The 19629-nt window shown below is 42.7% G+C and overlaps 1 protein-coding gene across 1 annotated transcript in view; it reads right to left on the reverse strand.

Moving 5' to 3' along the window:
* adam10 (ADAM metallopeptidase domain 10) overlaps positions 1–19629 on the reverse strand; it is a 95237-nt gene that overhangs the window by 43012 nt on the left and 32596 nt on the right. The window contains exons 3-4 of the mRNA XM_033050636.1: positions 10452–10570; positions 3745–3903 (exon numbers count right to left, since the gene is read on the reverse strand). Of these exons, the coding sequence (XP_032906527.1) occupies positions 3745–3903; positions 10452–10570 (278 nt within the window). The remainder of the gene's footprint in view (positions 1–3744; positions 3904–10451; positions 10571–19629) is intronic.

Consider the following 19629-nt stretch of genomic DNA (forward strand, 5'->3'; position numbering starts at 1 on the left):
CACCTCCATTCGGCGACCTACTCCCCCTTCTCCCCCACACTCTGCTCTCTTTCCCCCCCCCCCCCCCCCCCCCCTCCACCTCCCTGTGCCCCACCTTGACTCATCTCTCCGTTCCTCCTCCACCTACATTCCTTCCTTTGGATTCATAATTCACAATCTTCAATCCTTTTGTCTCACACCTTCGGTTTTAATCTCTGGCCTTTGTTCCAACCACATTGTCAGTTTTTAAAAACACTCTTGCCCGCTTCTACCCATCACCTACCATTGTTGTGCTTCTCCTCTCTCCCAGATTTCTTCCCCCCCCACCCTCCGCTACAATCTGACCTGAAATGTCACCTACTCATGTTCTCCAGAGATGCTGCCAGATCTGCTGAGTTACTCCAGTACTCTGTGTCCTTTTTCATTTCAAGAACAACTGGGGATAGGAAATAAATGGTGACCTTACTAATGATACCTACATCCTCTGAGCAGACATATGTAAACAAAAATATGTTGGCGGCGCCGGTTGGAGCTCCGACCCCGGCCAATCCCATTTGCATGCATTAAGCCTGTGCCCTTCTGCTCCCTTCCTATCTATTAAGATGCTTTTTAAACATTGTAATTGCATCGGCCTCTACCACTTCACTGGCAGCATGTTCCCGATAACCAGCACCTCCAAAAAGGTTAACTCTCAGATCTTCTTTCTCACTGTAAACCCTAGCCATGTAATTGATAAAAGCGTTTGACACACTTCCCCACTCACCCCTTCCCACACAAACCACCACCTCCCCGGGTACTTTCCCCTGCAAACGCAGGAGATGCAACACCTGTCCTTTTACCCCTTTCCTCGGCTCCATCCAGGAACCCCAGCAGTCCTTCCAGGTGAGACAGAGGTTCACGTGCACCTCCTCTAATCTCATCTACTGTATCGGGTGTTCCTGATGTGAGCTCCTGTACATCGGCAAGACCAAGCAGAGACTCGGCGATCGTTTTGCTGAACACTTGCTTACATTCCGCAAAGGCCTACTGAATCTTCCAGTTGCTAAACCACTGATTTCCTTGCCAATTCCCACTCCTGGGCCTCCATTGCCAGTACGAGGCCACGTGCAAATTGGAGGAACAGTACCTCGTATTTCACTTGGATAATTTACAGCTCATTTGAAATCAATTTTAGGAAACCTCTGCAAACACCTCCCATCCCTCTCCACCTCCAACACCTTCCTCCCCCTCCCCCCTTATTTTCCTCCACTGCCTCCCCCTGAACCTCTGCTGACCTTGCACAAGTTTCCTTCCCCCCCCTCCTCCACTAAATATTTGTTAACTGTTCACAGGGTGGAACAGTGGCACAATGGTAGAGTTGCTGCCTTACAGCACCTGAGACCACAGTTCGATTTTGCCTACGGATGCTGTCTGTACAGAGTTTATATGTTCTCCCTGTGACAGGGTGGGGTTTCTCTGCTCCGGTTTCTTCCCACACTCCAAAGATGTATACGTTTGTAGGTGAATTGGCTTTGGTTACAAATAAATTGTCCCCAGTGTGCAGGATAGTGCTCGTGTACGGGGTGATCGCTCGTTGGCACAGACTCGGTGGGACGAAGGGCCTGTTTCCACACTGTATCTCTAAAGTCTAAACTATGAATCCCTCTTGGGCTCACATCTATCCAACAATCTGTCTTTCACGGAACCTCCTCGCAAGAGGTCATCTGTAACCAGCCTGATCTGTCCTGCCTTTTATCACTTTGTATCTTTCACCTCTCTCCTTCAGTTTGAAGGGTCCAGACCTGAAAAGCCACCTATCCATTTTCTCCTGATATTCCCGCTGAGCTACTCCAGCATTTTGTGTCTATCTTCAATACTAATATCAATGCCATTTGAGTTCAAACAATATTCTTCTACAAGATTGATAGTACTTAAAGAGTTATGAAACCAGTTTCACAAATGCTTTCCTAGTGATGGTACTCTAAATGATTTACAGCACACAACAAATATGATTTGTAGCTGCCTGTTTATATCAGAAATGCTGCGATTGATACAAAATGCCACAATCCGTTCTATAAATTAACCATTTAATCAACCATACCAATTTTTTAACAGTATATTTAGGATACTACTTTTTTATGAAATATATATAAAGCCAGCAACAGGTTATAGTTACTACATTACACGAATTTGAACATTCATATTAGTTAACAGGATTTTCACTTTTCAATGTAATATTTTAGTTTTCTACCAGATTTTTCCCCTGGATATACCCCTGATTTTCTTTTAAGCACTATGCAGCAAAGGAAGGAGGGAAAGTATTTTGGATTTGCACTTTTATGATTACCTAGTATTCCTATTATCAATTTATATTATATATTTATGCACGTGTTAATGTATTAACAGGCTTGTTTAGCTGTAGCATATAAGAATTTCCGTAAGCATACATATAATTAAATACTCGTGACTTGTCTCTTGAAATAAAAACCTGTCACAACACCATAGTTTCATTTGAATTGTTGCTTGTCGCTCATGCAACAAAATCTGAAAATTTCCATCTTTTTCTTCACAGATACATGAAAGGAATCGTCAGTATACATGAAAACAAAGCACACGGTGGTGCAGCGGTAGAGTTGGTGCCTTACAGCACCAAAGACCCGGGTTCGATCCCGAATACGGGTGCTGAGTTTGTACATTCTCCCCATGACCGTATGGGGTTTTTTTCTGAGATCTTCGGTTTCCTCCCACACTCCAAAGACGTACAGGTTTGTAGGTTAATTGGCTTGGTAAATGTAAAAAGTCTCCAGTGGATGTAGGATGGTGTTAATGTGCGGGAATCGCCAGTCGGCGCGGACCCGGTGGGCGCTGTATCTCTAAAATAATATTCCGGTAGGGCAAGAAGAAATGGAACACTGACACTATTTTGAAAGTGAAATAGTCAATGCTCACTAATGTCATGGCCACCATTTCCTCAATCAACATCACTAAATGCATATTAGCTGGCCTTACCCAAAATGGACAACGATTTTCTATACTGCCACATTTTGAGAAGGTCTTCACAGACTACTAAACACTTAGGATGCTCTGGACAGAAAATGATAATACCATAAAAATGCAATTGGTTTATTTTCTTGCTTAACAAAACAATGACTCAATTTTGAAATGTTTCATAGTCCTAGCCTTCACACGTTTTGAGAGTTATAGGTTAATAAAGGCAACTGCCTGGCTCAAATTTTAAAGGGTAGAGACCCACATCATCCATTCCTTCTCTCCAGAGAAGCTGCCTGTCCTGCTGCGTTACTCCAGATTTTTGTGTCTATCTTCAGTTTAATCCAGCATCTGCAGTTTCTTCCTTCAAATGTTACAGCTGTCTCCTTGTTCTTCATTCACTCAAGAGGAAGCAGCTCGTTATTCTGTCGACACTTTTTAATCTGCAGTATCAATTACATCACTCCTTACGTGAGGAAATACTAGCTTCTAGCCAGTAGTATTAAAAAGTGATGTCAAATAATACTCTCTAGAACTTCCACAATTTGTCAAACCATATTCTTTTGTAATGAATTTCTAATATCAAGCATATTAATAACAATAACATTCCAATCAATTTCAACAAATTATTTGATATCAAATTCTTCTAGTTACATCCAAATTCAATTTAAATAATGCATTGTAAACATTTATAGGTATATCCACAAGCTGCCAAAATAATCCGGTCCTTTGAAGAAATTAAGGCAGATATTGTCCCTCAGCCAATTTCAATTATGCATAAAGGGAGAAAACACTTACTGATATCATCTTCATGGTAGATCACAGAATGGAAAGGTGGCTTTCGGTCTTTAATGTATCGTTCTGTTGGTTCAACATAGAAAGTACCCTGGTGGGTCTGGATGAAGCCTTCAAACCGACCATCTACTATAGAGCCATGGCTGAGAGATCCTTTCTCACCTTAAACAAGAAAAGTCATGACAATTAGTTTTGATTTCATTTTTTTGGCATACACTCTACCAGAAGCCTAGTGAGGTGAATTTCTTGATTAACATTTATGCTCACAATAAATGGAAAAAAAAATCTAAGTATAACTCATCATAACAGTGGTGACTATTGAGTAAAATATTTAATTTCCATCGTTATTACAATTTATGAGTATAATATACATGGTATTTTAATTTTAAAAACATTGCATTTTTGTGGTTATTGCAGGTACCAGATACATAGAGGTGCTTGGTTGACAGGTTATTAATATAGAAAAGTTGTGAGCAGGAGAAATTTGTTGGCTTGCAAATTAACAGATATTTTCTACCATTTTCAATTCTGTTAATTGACTGAGTTTACTAAATGTGCAAATAATGTATTCGGTGTGCCCAATGCAGCCTCTACCTCAGCGAGATGGAACGCAGACCAGTAATCGGTCTGCAGAAGACTGTTCTGTCAATAATGCCCATCTCAAGCTCCTGGCTGCATTCCATTTCAACTAGTCTACCCATTCCTAAACTGACCACTGCCCCTGCCCTAATCTGCTGCAAGGAAGAGGCCCAAGGCATAGAGGTACAATACATCGTATTCCATCTAAATAACTACAACCCCCTGGAATTTTCCAATTTTAGGTAACCCTTGCTTCTTTCGGTTTCTGCATTTCGCTCCCTCCTTCCAATCCATTGCCAGCACTCCCATTTGTATCCCCTTTCCCATGCACTCACCGCTCTGCCCCTCCCCGAATATACCATTATCCCATTTCCCCCTCCTGGTTCCATCAAGATGTTACCCACACATTTTTACCCACCAGAGTCCCATTCCCACTTTGTTCCCCAAAATGAGGCCCAATCTGCCCATCTCCTCTAATGCTCCCATTATCACTTTCCTTAAAAGAATCAAGGACTGGCAATCTTGTGTGTTCCCGTTATCTCCACTTTCACCCACCCTTCCTTACTCCATCTGCCCATCAGCCTTCACCGCTCCTCAGTCCAATTACCTCTCTCTCTCTCTTTTACAAGTGAGAGACATCCATTTTAAGTCTCAACCCAGTCCTTTGGTTTTAATTTAGTTTCGTGTCTCGTGTACCGAGGTACAGTGAAAAACGTTTGTTGTGTGCTAACCAGTCAGCGGAAAGACAGTACATGATCCCAATAAAGCCATTTACAGTGTATAGATACATGATAAGGAAATGACGTTCAGTGCAAGGCAAAGCCAGTAAAGTCCAATCAAAGATAGTCCAAGGGTAGCATATTTAAAGTAAGAAATGTTTCTGTAGGAGTAGAGATTTAACAGTGTAGAGCAATTGTAATATGTGATTGTAGATCAGCTTCTGTGGCTAGCATGCAAATAGTCACCTCGGTTGGGTGCCACCTTGGAAGCAACCCGATATAGGATTTCAACCCAAATCATCTTACCCCCACCCCACCTCCCCACCCCTCCCTAGGTGCTGCTCAACCTGCTGTGCTGTTGCTGCACGCTGCCTATGGGTAGGGTACATTGCAAAGTTGATGTCAAATGATTTGTCTAGAGTTGCAAATCTTGGAGTGTTTTTATCCTTTGTCGAATTAACGATGGTCTGGGAATAAGCTTCTGATGCAGGGCTTGGGAAAGCCCCAAACGAATTCAATTAAAAAGACATGTTTGTTACCACATCTTTCTTCAGGCTCCCAAGAACCAATGGCTATTTCCAAGGATGCAATGCAAGGACTGACCCATTAATGATATTCTGTAATCTAATATTAAACTTAGAGTGGACTTTATACCATTGGTCTCTTCCAAGTCCTTCACAATAACAAAGCAAAATGTACAGCACTCATGAAATAGTTTAGTTTAGAGGTGCAGCGTGGCAATAGGGCCTTCGTCCCACAGTGTCCATGCTGATTATTGATAACCCATCCACACTTAGTTCGAAGTTAACCCACATTCGCATCCACTCCCTACACATCAGGGGCAATTTACAGAGGCCCATAAACCTACAACCCCGATGTACTTGGGATGTGGGGGGGGGGGGGGGGAAACCCACGTGGTCACAGGGAGAACATGCAAACTCCACGCAGACAGCATCCAGGGTCCGGATCGAACCTGGGTCTCTGGCGCTGTGAGAAAGCAGCTCTACTCGCTGCGTTACCGTGCTTATTTTCAAACATCAATGCACAAGTAAAACATAGCATTGAGCCCACATGTCTAATTTTAAAAATACAGACGAGATTAATTTTTATTACGAGGTTTAGTACAGGATTAAGACCCAAGGCAGCCTCAGTTTAAATAGCTGTTTCACATATTATTCTTCAAGGAACTTCTGGGGTGCACTCGGGACTTAGCAAGTGGCTACTTGCTGCATTCAAGATGAAGACAGTTTTTTTTTTTTACGGCAACAGTTTTTGCCGTTAATCGGCAAGATTAAAGGCATTAAGAACTCTAACATGTATACCTCCCATTGGGTTAACAGCATCTATTAACTGTGGATAATTGAAGCCCTTAAAATTGTTCGTTTGACATCAAAAAGGCCATTAATGTTCAGCCAACACAACAAGTAATGAGGTTTCCCAGCAGCAAAATAGATAAAATAACAACCTGTGACATGTTAGATCCTCTGATAAGAGATAGGATCCACAATAGAGTCCCCAGTTGTGTTTAAATCTGCGCCCATTTCAAATTAATATTTTATCACGGTGTATCCTTTAAAAAGTCATAATCTATCACCTTTGAAACAACACTTTAGGACTAACTGGATAATGAGAAGAATTAAAGTGATGAATAAAATATAAACTTAAGAATTAATTTCACTTCACCAGGACAAGTCAAGTAAAGGAGTAACACGTCAAGTAGAGGCGATGGGATTGGAGCTTCAGACCTTTTTGAGCTTTCGGCCCATTGTTACTATCTTGGTGAAGTCATTAAACAAAAAACACTGCAGATGATTATTAAACAAAGACAGAAAATGCTGGAATCACCGAGGCCGTCAGGAAGCAACTGTTAACGTTTTATGCTTAAGACCATCAGAATTATGGAGGGAAAATTTGGTATGCCCAGAGGTATTCCCTTTGCCCAATCTATTCTTCTCCCACCCTCCCTGCAAGGGCCTCTGCAAGACACCACCTTCAATCCACAATCCAGTCAAAAGATATTTTCATGACTATTTTGCAATGTTTAGTTGAGAGATACAACAGAAATAGGCCCTTCGGCCCACCTAGTCTGCGCTGACCAGCAATCCCCGCACACTAACACTATCCCACACACACTAGGGACAATTTAAAATTATACTAAGCCAATTAACCAACAAACATGTACGTCTTTGGTATTGGAGGAAACCGGAGAAAACACACACGGGTCACGGGGAGAACGCACAAACTCCAGACAGAGCACCCGTAGTCAAGATCGAACCCAGATCTCTGGCTCTGCAAGGCAGCAACTCTACCGCTGTGCCACCGTGCCTACATGTTTAGCTCAATTAATTTTAATGCAGTTTATTGTGCTTATAAGATTTTAATTTGCTCATTTTGAAATTTTAATTATTTACTTCACTTTGAATAGTTTGCTAAGTTTTTGAGACATTTAATATAAAATCATGCACATTTTTCCCAGCTAGCAAAGCTTTAGCCCCAATTTGCTCAGAAAGGGCCTCTGCATGACACCACCTTCAGTCCAGTCAAAGCTGAGGCAATGCTGCTGGACCCCAGTCCAGTTATTTGAAGGGACTGTATCAGTAATTCCATACAGTCTGTCCCATCCAGGATGATCAGGTCGAGAGTCAGTCATACAGAAGGAAACGGGCCCTTTGGCCCAACTTGCTCATGCTAACCTTAATGCCCCATCCACATTAGCCCACCTGCCCACATCTGCCTCGTATCCCTCCAAGCATTTCGTACCTGTTCAAGTGTCTTTCAAATGTTGTTATAGTACGAGTCTCAACTACTTCCTAGGTGAAGCTCGTTCCATAGATCCACCATCTTTCATGTAAAAATGTTAAATCGTTCCCCTCTCACCTTAACCTTATGTCTTCTGGTTCCCGATTCCCCTACTCTGGGTTTAAAACTCTGTCCATTCACCCTATCTATTCCCCTCAAGACTTTATACACCTGTATAGGATCGCTCCTCGGCCTCCTATGCTCCAAGGAATAAAGTCCTAGCCTGCCGAACCTCTCTCTATACCTCAGGCCCTCATGTCCCGGCAACATCCTCAAATCCTCTCTGCGCTCTTTCCACCTTCACAACATCTTCTGAGAACAGGGTGGCCTAAACTGAAAAATACTCCAAATGCAGCCTCAACAACATCTTGTACAACTGTAACACAACATCCCAGATGGATTGCTTGTGTCCAGAGTTTAAAGTGGGAGTGGACTTAACCAAACCATGCAAGAATCTGAGGGGAAGTTGCCAAGGCAGATGTTGGGAAAACATTTCCCCTTGTCAGAGAATCCAGCACAAGGGGAACCATTTTCTCAAATCTTTTAAGACAGTTCAGGACAAATTATTTGAGCGTTAAAGTTTTGGAACTCTTAAAAATATTCCAAGATTTAGTTTTCATTATCTTTTTAAGGTTGAAGCAGAGATAAGGAAGGGGGTGAAAGGTTACTACCATGGATATAGAACAAACGTAGAACTGTGATTACAATCAGATCAGCCGTGAGCTTATTACACGGCAGAGCAGGCTTGAAGGGCCAGGTGGCCCACTCCTGTTCCTGACTCACATTTCATGAGGTATAATCCAATTAAATCTCATGGCTCACACTCATAACCCAAGTACCGATCCTCTCCAGGTTGTCAGTGCCTAGCTCTGTACATACAGATGAACACTGGGAGACCTGCAGGATGGATTTGCCAGCTGCTGCGGAGCTGCAGCCATCTTCTGCCATGTGCTACTACCCTATAAGTGGTAATGTCCGTATGGTTGAGTTAAATACCTGGTCGCCTTTTAATTGGCTTGTTTTAATTTAAATATATTGCTGACAAGCCTTTTTTTTTAATATATAAATTATGAACTTTAGGGATACAGCATGGAAACAGGCCCTTCATGAAACAAGTCCATGCCAACATTCGATCACTCATCAACACTAATTCTGTGTTATCCCATTGCCTACACATTACGGATAATATTACAGAGGCCCATTAACCTACAAACCCGCACGTCTTTGGGACGTGCGGGGAAACCAGAGCACCCAGAGGAAGGAGTCACTGGGAGAATGTGAAATCTCCGCAAAAACAGCGACGAGGTCAGGATCTAACCCGGGTCTCTGGCGCTGTGAGGGAGAGTCTGTACCACTCTTTTGGCATTAGTTCTTATCGCAAAATTCTTGCTTCCAACCAGTGTCTGAAGACCAGGCCCCATTGCTGCATTCCCAATCCAGTGATGGGGTGTGTGCAGGGACAGATTTTATTTCCTTCACGGTTGAGATCAACTTATCTTACAGAACATGACATAAATTGCTGGAGTAACTTTGCAGGTCAGGCAGCATCGCTGGAGAACATGGATGGGTGATGTTTGGGTTGGGATCCTTCTTCAGTTTATCTGCCTGGTGTGAGATTTCCAGGGGAAGGCAAATAACCCACTAGTGTCACCACCTTCCACTCAAAACAGGCAAAAAAAGCAACTGCTTTCCCGAAAGGAGCCGAAGTCCAGGTCTTATCATATGATGGGCGTGTAACAAATATCTTTAAGGTAGACATTTCCTCCCCATAAACGCACATTTTTCACTTTGATCTCACTGCTGTGTATGAAATACGCCAGTAGAATTTGAACTACTGTGACATAAAGCATTATTTAAATGTAACACAACTTTCCATTCCCAGGATAAGGAATTGTGAATGCAACTGAATGACCTTGATCCAGTCTTCACCTGATACATGGATATGCATATTCCGATAGCTATCAGATTATAATCACAGAGGTGTAATCATGGTTTACATAGTCCTTTGGAATGTATTCACAGTACCTGCTAACAGAGTACAAATTGGGAATTAAATGTGTGACCTTCCTAACCATTCATTTTTAATTAGCTGTGCAATTAGGTAACAACTATTTTTGTCCTAAGAATTAAATCTAATGATCTATGTTACCATTTTATTCAAGTCACTGATAAAAATGTATTTAAAATGAGATTAATGGTAATAGTTTAAGGTTAGAGAAAAACTAACTGCACCTGAAACCACAATTAATGCTTGGGTCTATTTTTAATGTATAGAACATGCAACTAAGTGCATTTGCAGAAAATTGTCCAACACAATAACAAAGATTTAATCATAAAATACATATTTATCCCATGGAAATAAATTTATTTAAGCAGTTATTGGGGAAGAATTGGATGATGTGACACTAAATTAGGACAGTGAGCACTTTTTTGCTTTCATAATATTCCCATTCATTTTCTTTTTGACAAAACCATTACTTTCACGACTAAAGGATGAAATTTTAGAAAGCAATAAATTGGATTTTGATCACTGAAACAGCTGCATCTATCTACACATAATCTGTGTAGCACACACACCGTACAATTATTCTGGTTTACAATTAACAATCTTACCATAGATTTCCCCAGTGTAGATGTGGGAGACATCGTAATTCAGCACTTCACCTGACACTTCCACTTTAAAATCGTCTGTGAATAAAGAGGTGTCTCGCTTCATTCTCAGGTTGAAATGCCTAATAAGAAAACAGCCAAAATGAGACAAGTTAGCCTCACAATATTGCCAGCTCCACAAAGTTGGCATTAAGAAACTTTCAGATGTTGAAATCTTTACATGCAAATAAATCAGCTTCTTTACTGCAGCACTGCAGAATGGCAAGAGTTTGTCAGCTAATTTCATTGTTAACTTTTCCAGTAAAGACATGTCTCAGGTGAGATATGCATATTGTGAAATATTCATCATGGGATTTTTAGTTAAGCAGCTTCATTTACATCAAGAAATAAAATTTATAGACAAATAAATCAAAAAAGAATATAGCAAAAGCACACATTCCTGCTGCCTAATTTAATTTTAAATCCTTTTTTCCCCCCAAACTTTCTTTCACATTGAGTTATGCAAACTCATACCAGTAAGCATAATACATGTCTTAACAAACTTATTATTGAAATCTTTTAAAACATTACCTTAAAAGGTAAGCTATACAAGTTTCATTTAAAATACAAAGGACAGCTATGTTATTCGAAACTTAAGACATGGAGTCATACAGCACCCTCAATATTCTTGTTCACTTCTTTAAAACACTTAAATCCGTGAGACAAACCAACCACACTCAAAACCTTGCTGACGATCCCCAATCAACCCCTGCCTGTACTAATGCACGTACATCTTATCCATCAGAATTCTCTCCAGTAACTTGCCTACCACAGATGTTTAGTTGTAGAAACAAGGAACTGAAGATGCTGGTTTACAAAAAAAAAAGAACACAACGTGCTAGAGTAACTCAGCGAGAGAGGCAGCATCTCAGGAGAACATGGATGGGTAACGTTTCAGGTCGGGTCTGAAGAAGGGTCCCGACCTGAATTGTCACTTATCCATGCTGCCTGCTCATTGAGTTACTCGTGTACTTTGTGTCCATGTTCGGCTTGCTGCTCTATAGATTTTCTTTGCAGCCCTTCTTAAACAAAGGCATAATATTAGGCACTATCCAGATAAAAATTAAACAATTACAAAATACAGCACAACGAATAAAAAAAATAAAAAAAATTGACACTGAAATGTCGATAACCCAGAACAGAATCTATTGTACTGATTTCCTTAAAGTCAACTTGAATTCAACAGTAGGGTAGGACAGTGGTGCAGCAGTCGAATTGCTGCTTTGCACCAAGTGCCTTCTGTTTGGAGTTTGTATGTTCTCCATGTTTTGAGCCTTGCACAAAACATTGTTCCCATATCATGTATCTATACACTGTAATGGCGCAATTGTCTTTCCGCTAACCGGATAGCACGCAACAAAAGCTTTTCACTGTACCTCGGTACCTTTGACAATAAATTAAACTGAACTGATCTAACGATCTGTCCTCTGCACTAGTGGGAGCGGAGAATTACAGACTTTCACCACCTATGAGAGATTTCTACATTTCCCACTTTCAAATGACTGGCCCTTATTTTGTGGTCATGTCCCTTTGATTGTGGCGCTTTAAACAAGTTTGACAGTTCTCTGGAGAAGACCGCAAAATGTCAGAGGAAAATCCACACCAGGGCTTCTTAAAAATGGCAAAATAGAACGACCATCGGTAAACCATAATCAATCTTTCATCCAAGTTACACTCCCATAACCTCTGCACGGTACAGTTTAACTACACCTCCAGTTTAAATTCCATTTGGAATATTTTGGAGGACCAAGAAACCAAGAACCAAGAACAGATCCATTACCATCTGTAGTCGGTCAGTGGCCTGCCAGCAGCGTGTTCGTTATTTTGACTTTTTTTGGTTTTTTTAGTGTGCCCAAATATTTGTTTTAGTGTCTCTTGGTCTGTCGTGTGTGGGGGGTGGTGGGAAGGGGAAAGGGGGGAAGGACGGAGAGGCGACTTTTTCCATGTCGCCTCCCACGCGGCCTAACACCATGGATTGGAGTGGCCTTTCCCTGAGTTGGCCCGGAGTTTCAGCAGCGAGCGCAGCGTGGACTTTTCCACCCCGGAGCGGGCGAACCGTTGCCGGGGGTCGCCAGAGAGTAGTGCTCTGATCGCTGGCCTCGTGACTTTGGCATCATGGTCTGCGGAGTTTCTAGCCACGGGCACGGCATGGACTTGCCATCCGGATCTAGGGATCCCCGGAGAAGAGCTCCGTCCACCAGCCTGTAATATCCTGAAGCCGCGGTCTGCAGAGCTTCTAGCCACGGGCGCAGCGTGGAGTCACCATCCGGAGCCTGGGATCCCTTGCCGGGGATCCTAAAACAAGCCTGCGGCCTACAACATCCTGAAGCCGCCGTCTCCGGTAAGAAATCGCCGATTCGGGCCCTCCAAGCCGCGGAGTGTGTTTGACCGTCCCGACGTCGGAGTTTCAATCATCCCGATGAGAGGGCCTATACATCGGGCTGTCCGTAGCGGCGACTACGGAGGGTTCATGGCCCCGACCACGGGTGAACAAGGAGGAGGACTGACTGAACTTTGTGCCTTCCAACAAAGTGAAGAATGCTGTGGTGGATGTTTGTGTTAAATCTTATTGTGTATTATGTGTTCTTTTTAATTGTTTCGCTGCTGGCAAATTCATTTCACTGCACCTTCGGGTGTATGTGACGAATAAAATAGACTTTAACTTTGTTGCTTAACGCGTTTTGTCAGAAAGCAAGCACCCGTTCTCCGGCACATTACAACATTTGGGACACATAATTCAACAATTTCAAATCACTAAACTTTACAGATTATATCAGAAACTACCTGCTGGGTACTGCCAGCATTCCACTATTGGCATGCAGTAACTGGAGTTGATGTTCCAGTGCTCTGACTTGTCTCTCCCACCCACATTTATTCCAATATTCTTCAGGTATATCAGAGATGATTAATAAACCTTCAGTTGGCACCACCTTGTGTCATTGTTTCTCTTACTTTCCACCCCATCTCAGACCATGGCTATCATGACCAAGAATTTCTGCCTTTTCATAGATTGATCCAATATCAACCTAATTTTTAAAGAATGACTTCATCTGCACAGAAGTTTGAAAGAGCATCACAGGATCTTTCACATTCATCTGGATGGTATACCAGGCAGTTTAATGACTCATCTGTCTAGTAAAGTACTACTTTCTCAGTACAGGTGCACAACCTTTTATCCAAAAGCCTTGGGACCAAACACTTCTCGGATTTCGGAATTTTTCGGATTTCCGAATGGAAGATTTTTAGCGTAGATTAGGTAGGTAGCGCGGGCGGCTTGAAAAGTCTGGAGCGGCTGCCTCCTCCCCGGAGACCGGGGAATCATTGTAAATCATTGCTTGAATGTTAGTCAGTTAGTTTGGAGGGATTTTATGTGGTGGGGGGGGGGGGGGGGGAAGGGGGAAACTTTAATTCATAGTCCCCTACCTGGTCGGAGAGGCGGGGAGCGGGCAATGCCTTACCGGGTCGCCGTGCAGTAAGCTCCGGAGCGCTGTGGCCACCGACTCCCAACATCGCGGAGCTGGGGGCTGCGGGCGTCCGGCTGCGGGCAGCGCCGGTTGGAGCTCCGACCCCGGCAACTCTACCCCTGGCTGCGCGGCGCTCCAAATTCAGCGCCGCCCGCGGCCGGACGCCCGCAGCCCCAGCTCCGCGATGTTGGGAGTCGGCAGCGTCGCAGCGCTGGGATACCAGCGGGGAGCGGGCAATGCCTTACCAGGTCGCCATGCGGTAAGCTCCGGAGCGCTGTGGCCACCGACACACAACATCGCGGTGCTGGGGCTGCGGGCGTCCGGCCGCGGGCCGCGCTGGATTTGGAGCGCCGCGCAGCCAGGGGTAGAGTTGCCGGGGTCGGAGCTACAACCGGCGCCGCCCGCGGCCGGACGCCCGCAGCCCCCAGCTCCGCGATGTTGGGAGTCGGCGGCCACAGCGCTCTGGAGCTTACTGCACGGCGACCCGGTAAGGCATTGCTCGCTCCCCGCCTCTCCGACCAGGTAGGGGACTAAGAATTAAAGTTTCCCCCTTCACCCCCCCCTTCACATAAAAGCCCTCCAAACTAACTGACTAACATTTAAGCAATGATTTACAGATGTTTAAGTGTCTCCCCGGTCTCCGGGGAGGAGGCAGCCGCTACAGTAGTACAGACCTGGGTTGACCGTGGGTCGTTTCGGGTCAAGTTTGGCGCCAAACGCGAGCTTTGGTGTGCAGACGACATCCTGGGAAAAATGTCCGGTGTTCGGAGCTTTTCGGTTTCCGGAACTCCGGATAAAAGGTTGTGCACCTGTAATGCCCTGGAGCATTTGCCTAGATTTCTTTCAAATCTAGGTTTGAATGTATAATCTTTTGATTCAGAGGAACCATTTCTACAAGGTTTAGGAAGATTAATTTTGAAGTGTACATTTACATATAGCAATTAATCCAAGTAGTTTCTAGTTTATTAAGGTGAAAATCATGCAACAACAGTTATTAACAGCTTCAAGATTGTACTCAAGGAAAACTTAAATAATTTGGTTGCAACTTGTCCAAAACACGTGAATATTTCTCTCTTACGTGGCTGCTGATGTGAGCATTTTTTCCTTGCCAACACTGGTTTAGGAGCTACATAATCACCAGGTTCCTAATTAGCACATTGAAAATGTGAAAGAAAATAAGTGTTGATTTAGTATCCCTTTTACCAACAGTAGTTCAGCATTAAAAAGACATTGTTTGAAAAGATTTGTTTTTAAATACAAAATTGTCAAAGGCAATGTAAATATATTTGACAAAAATTTGACTTCTTGCTATTTCTAAACAGCGATGCTTGAAGGCCTAATTGTTTGGATTGATCCCAGTACGAGTACACAATCTGGTGAAATGGTTCTTAGATCTGGTATCAGGTATTTGTGAAGGGTGAATACAGAGCCCTAGAACGTGAAGATCAAATGATATCACTAGTAGTTAAATAACAGCCCTCTATAGTTGGTTGAAACAAAGAACTGCAGATGCTAGCTAATACCAAAGATAGTGCTGGACTAACTTAGCAGGTTCGGCAACATCTCTGGAGCAAAAGGATATCCTTTATCTCCAGAGATGCTGCCTGACCTGCCGAGCTACTCCAGCATTTTGTATGTATCTCTATTATTGGTTGTCGGTTTAACAAAGACAACCAGACTTCTGTGGAAAAAGGCCAAACATCATTCATTCAAATTACAATATAACCCAAAGTACATCTTTTAACCAAAGTCAGATCACTCTTTGCCAATTTGCTTAAAAGTGTAAGAGATAATGTGTGCTAGTTCCAGTTCTAAATGAAACACAGCGGTTGGCTTGGCAAAGGACTGACACAATCCCATGTCGTCAACCAGCCAAACTGTGGATCAGATAAAGGCTCCAAGCAGTTGCATCATATCCCACAGCACCACTAAGAAATAAGAAGGGAGACCTGGCAGTGTAATGAAGATTATTTTATTTCTCCGCCCACAAGTTCTCATTACAATACACAAATCCTCACTAAGTAACTAATTGCATAATTGCTGGAAAAATTAATTATTGTTAACTAGCTACAGAGCATTTCAGGGTACTTACACCCACACTGAAGGGCCTCTACACGACAGACTTATTTCAGTGCAGTTTCCCATGAATCAGTCCCAAAATGCTGCACTAGAATTCACTCCCAATTGTTCTACCTCGTCCCTTATGCTGCAGGGTATCTCATGCAAAAAAACATCTGGCACATATACGTTGCTAAACATTCCTTTCACATTTCCCAAAGATACTAGCTCCAAATTCCTTTGTTTTGAGCTTTTTCCTGAGTGCTCGTTTACATTACTGGAGCCAGGGAGGAAACCAAATACACATTTCCTCAACTGTTCGTAAATAAGGAGGAACTTGCAAACTTTGTGTAGTCCCAAGAATAAATTCATTTGGATCTTGAATAGTCACACTAGTAACTGCTCCTCGCCAGATTTACCAGCAAAAAACACTGATGCTAATACTTTTAAAATCCATATGAAACAGAAAAGTGACGTTGAAAGATAACACATCAGTTCATTGATAAATAATACTGATAGGTCGGCTTTGAAACATGTAAAATTAAAGCTAGGCTGTGTTTTCAAATATCTATCTATCTATATATAATATTAAAACTCTGTGGCTGGCTGGCTGTGTGTGTTTCTGACTTGTGGCTGCCAGCCTTTGATTCGTTCCTACGCCAACGTCAGCCCAGAAACGTTTTTGGTAGAGATTTCACTTTTCATTCCAAGTATCCACTCCTCATTAAATTTTGTCGTGTTTATGTACACATTTTTAATAAAATCCTTCTCCCCCCCCCCCCACACTCATTTTGTCGCCTCCTGCTGGCGCCTGCATCTCGCCTCAAAGACGCCATTTAAAAACAGCCGCACTGCTGATTCCTGAGCCGCATGAGTCGGAGGACCACGTTTCCCGTGGGGGCTACGGGTAGGGAATGGCTGCGTTGAGGGAGCAGACCCAACGGGTCTGCACTTGGTCTAGTGTTATTCTATTTATAGGGTTACCTCATTCTAGACCAAGCTTCGAATGCTCATTTTAACTAGAAAAATTGTAGTAATATCTTCAACTTTCATTGGTCATTGTTTAATTAATTCTTAAATTTAATCAAATTAAACTTTTATCTGGACAGCTGTCTGAGTAAGCATTGTCCATAAAAAAAACATGTTTGAATTTCAAATAGCCAATATGCTAGCAATTAACTTTTAAAGTCTGTTCTTCAAAATTAAATGTGAAATTGGAAATCAGACTCATTAGATCATAGAGCCCCCGAGTAATGACTTGCCAAATATTTCAAGTCAAGTCAAGAGAGTTTATTGTCATGTGTCCCAGATAGGACAATGAAATTCTTGCTTGCTGCTGCACATCAGAATATTGTAGGCATAAATACAGATCAGAGTGTTCATATACCATAGAACATATATACATATACATATACATATATATATATATAAATATAAAGCTGGGTGTTGCAGATTTCAGGCTCCTGTACCTTCTACCTGATGGCAGCGGAGAGATGAGTGTGTGGCCAGGATGGTGTGGGTCCATGATGATGCTGGCAGCCTTTTTGAGGCAGCGACTGCGATAGATCCCCTCGATGGTAGGGAGGTCAGAGCTGATGATGGACTGGGCAGTGTTTACAACTTTTTGCAGCCTTTTCCGCTCCTGAACGCTCAGGTTGCCGTACCAAACCACGATGCAACCGGTCAGCATGCTCTCTACTGTGCACCTGTAGAAGTTCAAGAGAGTCCTCCTTGACATACCGACTCTCCGTAATCTTCTCAGGATGTAGAGGTGCTGATGTGCTTTCTTTATGATTGCATCAGTGTTCTGGGACCAGGAGAGATCTTCGGAAATATGCACGCCCAGGAATTTGAAGTTCTTAACCCTTTCCACCATAAATATATAAACAGGACTGTGGGTCCTTGTCCTACCCCTTCCAAAGTCCACAATCAGTTCCTTGGTTTTGCTGGTGTTGAGAGCCAGGTTATTGTGCTGGCACCATGTGGTCAATCGGTCGATCTCTCTTCTATACTCTGACTCGTCCCCAACAGTGATACGTCCCACAACAGCGGTGTCGTCGGCGAACTTGATGATGGAGTTCGCATTATGTCCGGCTACGCAGTCATGAGTATAGAGTGAGTACAGCAGGGGGCTGAGCACGCAGCCTTGAGGTGCTCCCGTGCTGATTGTTATCGAGGATGACACATTTCCACCAATACAGACGATTACTCAGATTGAAGATTACTCAGTATGTATCAAGCATTTTGAAAAGATCAGTCTTTTTGTTTTATTAAAGTAGAAACTGGTGATAGTCTTTTAAACATTTTCTCTCATCTTAAAGCTATTCCAATAAATTTGAGAACGAAAATAAACAGCCATAGGATCGATCACATTTTGTTTATGCACTATCCGCTCAACCTCGAACTACTCGAAGCAACATGCGAAACATCAGTAACCAAAAATAATTTGTACAACTACTCAAAACTTAGATCATTTATACTCATCACCGGTACTTTCTCCACAGTCCCTAATTTTGTGTCACATGCACAGAGGTACACTTTAAACTTTGGAAATACAGCGCAGAAACAGGCCTTACGGTCCACCGAGTCCGCGCTGACCAGCGATCATTCCCTACACTTTCATTAACCCCCCCACACACACACACACAATTTTTACCAAAGCCAATTAACCTACAAACCTGCACGTCTTTGGAATGTGGGAGGAAACCGCAGCACTGGGAGAAAATCCGGATGGTCACAGGGATAACGTACAAACTGTATAGACAGCACCTGTAGTCAGGATCTAATCCGGGTCACTGACGCTGTAAGGCAGCAACTCTACAGCTGCAGCACTGGGCCACCCAAAGTACAGTGTAAAGCATTTTTGTTGTGTGCTATCCAGTCAGCAGAAAGACCATACACAATTACAATCAAGGCGCCCACAGATGTACAGATACAGGAAAAACATTTAGTGCAAGATAAAGTCCAGTCCTCCCCCATCTTTCCACCCCAACTGTAATTTATAATTGAGTGAAACATTCATGATTGTCAAATTTAATTAAATTATATGATCATGAATGTGTTTTTAAATAAAACCTAAGATTTGAAAGAAACACAGTTAAGTTGCTGCTGGAGACTTGGCCACCTTTGGTATTTTTCATGTTCCTTTTCAATAGGTTTATGGAAGTTCTTCAGCCCTAGCCTACAATTCAAAACTTTTTCTGCCCACAAAACCTTTCCCATCCATGTACCTTCTGAATGTCAGGAATAAAGAGACATCAGAATTATATGGGTTAAAAGATTAACCTTGTAAGAATGAGTTGTTGGTGCTATAAAATGTAGGAGAAGCAAGAGCAGTTATGATCTGGAACTCAAAACTTCCAAAAGGTGGCAGATACACAGTCATTATTTTATTTCAGAAAGGGTGCTGTATATGTGGTCACGAAACACTACGATGAAAGTCCAATAGAAATATGGGTCTAATGGAATTGTTCCACTGGATGCCAGTAAAGACATGGTGGACTGAATGGCCTCCTCCTGTGTCAAAAGCAGGCTTGCTACAATATTAAACAATGGTACTCACCTACAGGGTCATTGTCAGGCTTGCAAGCCATCAAAAACAAGGCCCAGGAAAAATAAAT

The sequence above is a fragment of the Amblyraja radiata genome, chromosome 34, assembly GCF_010909765.2.
Source record: "Amblyraja radiata isolate CabotCenter1 chromosome 34, sAmbRad1.1.pri, whole genome shotgun sequence".
NCBI lineage: Eukaryota > Metazoa > Chordata > Chondrichthyes > Rajiformes > Rajidae > Amblyraja > Amblyraja radiata.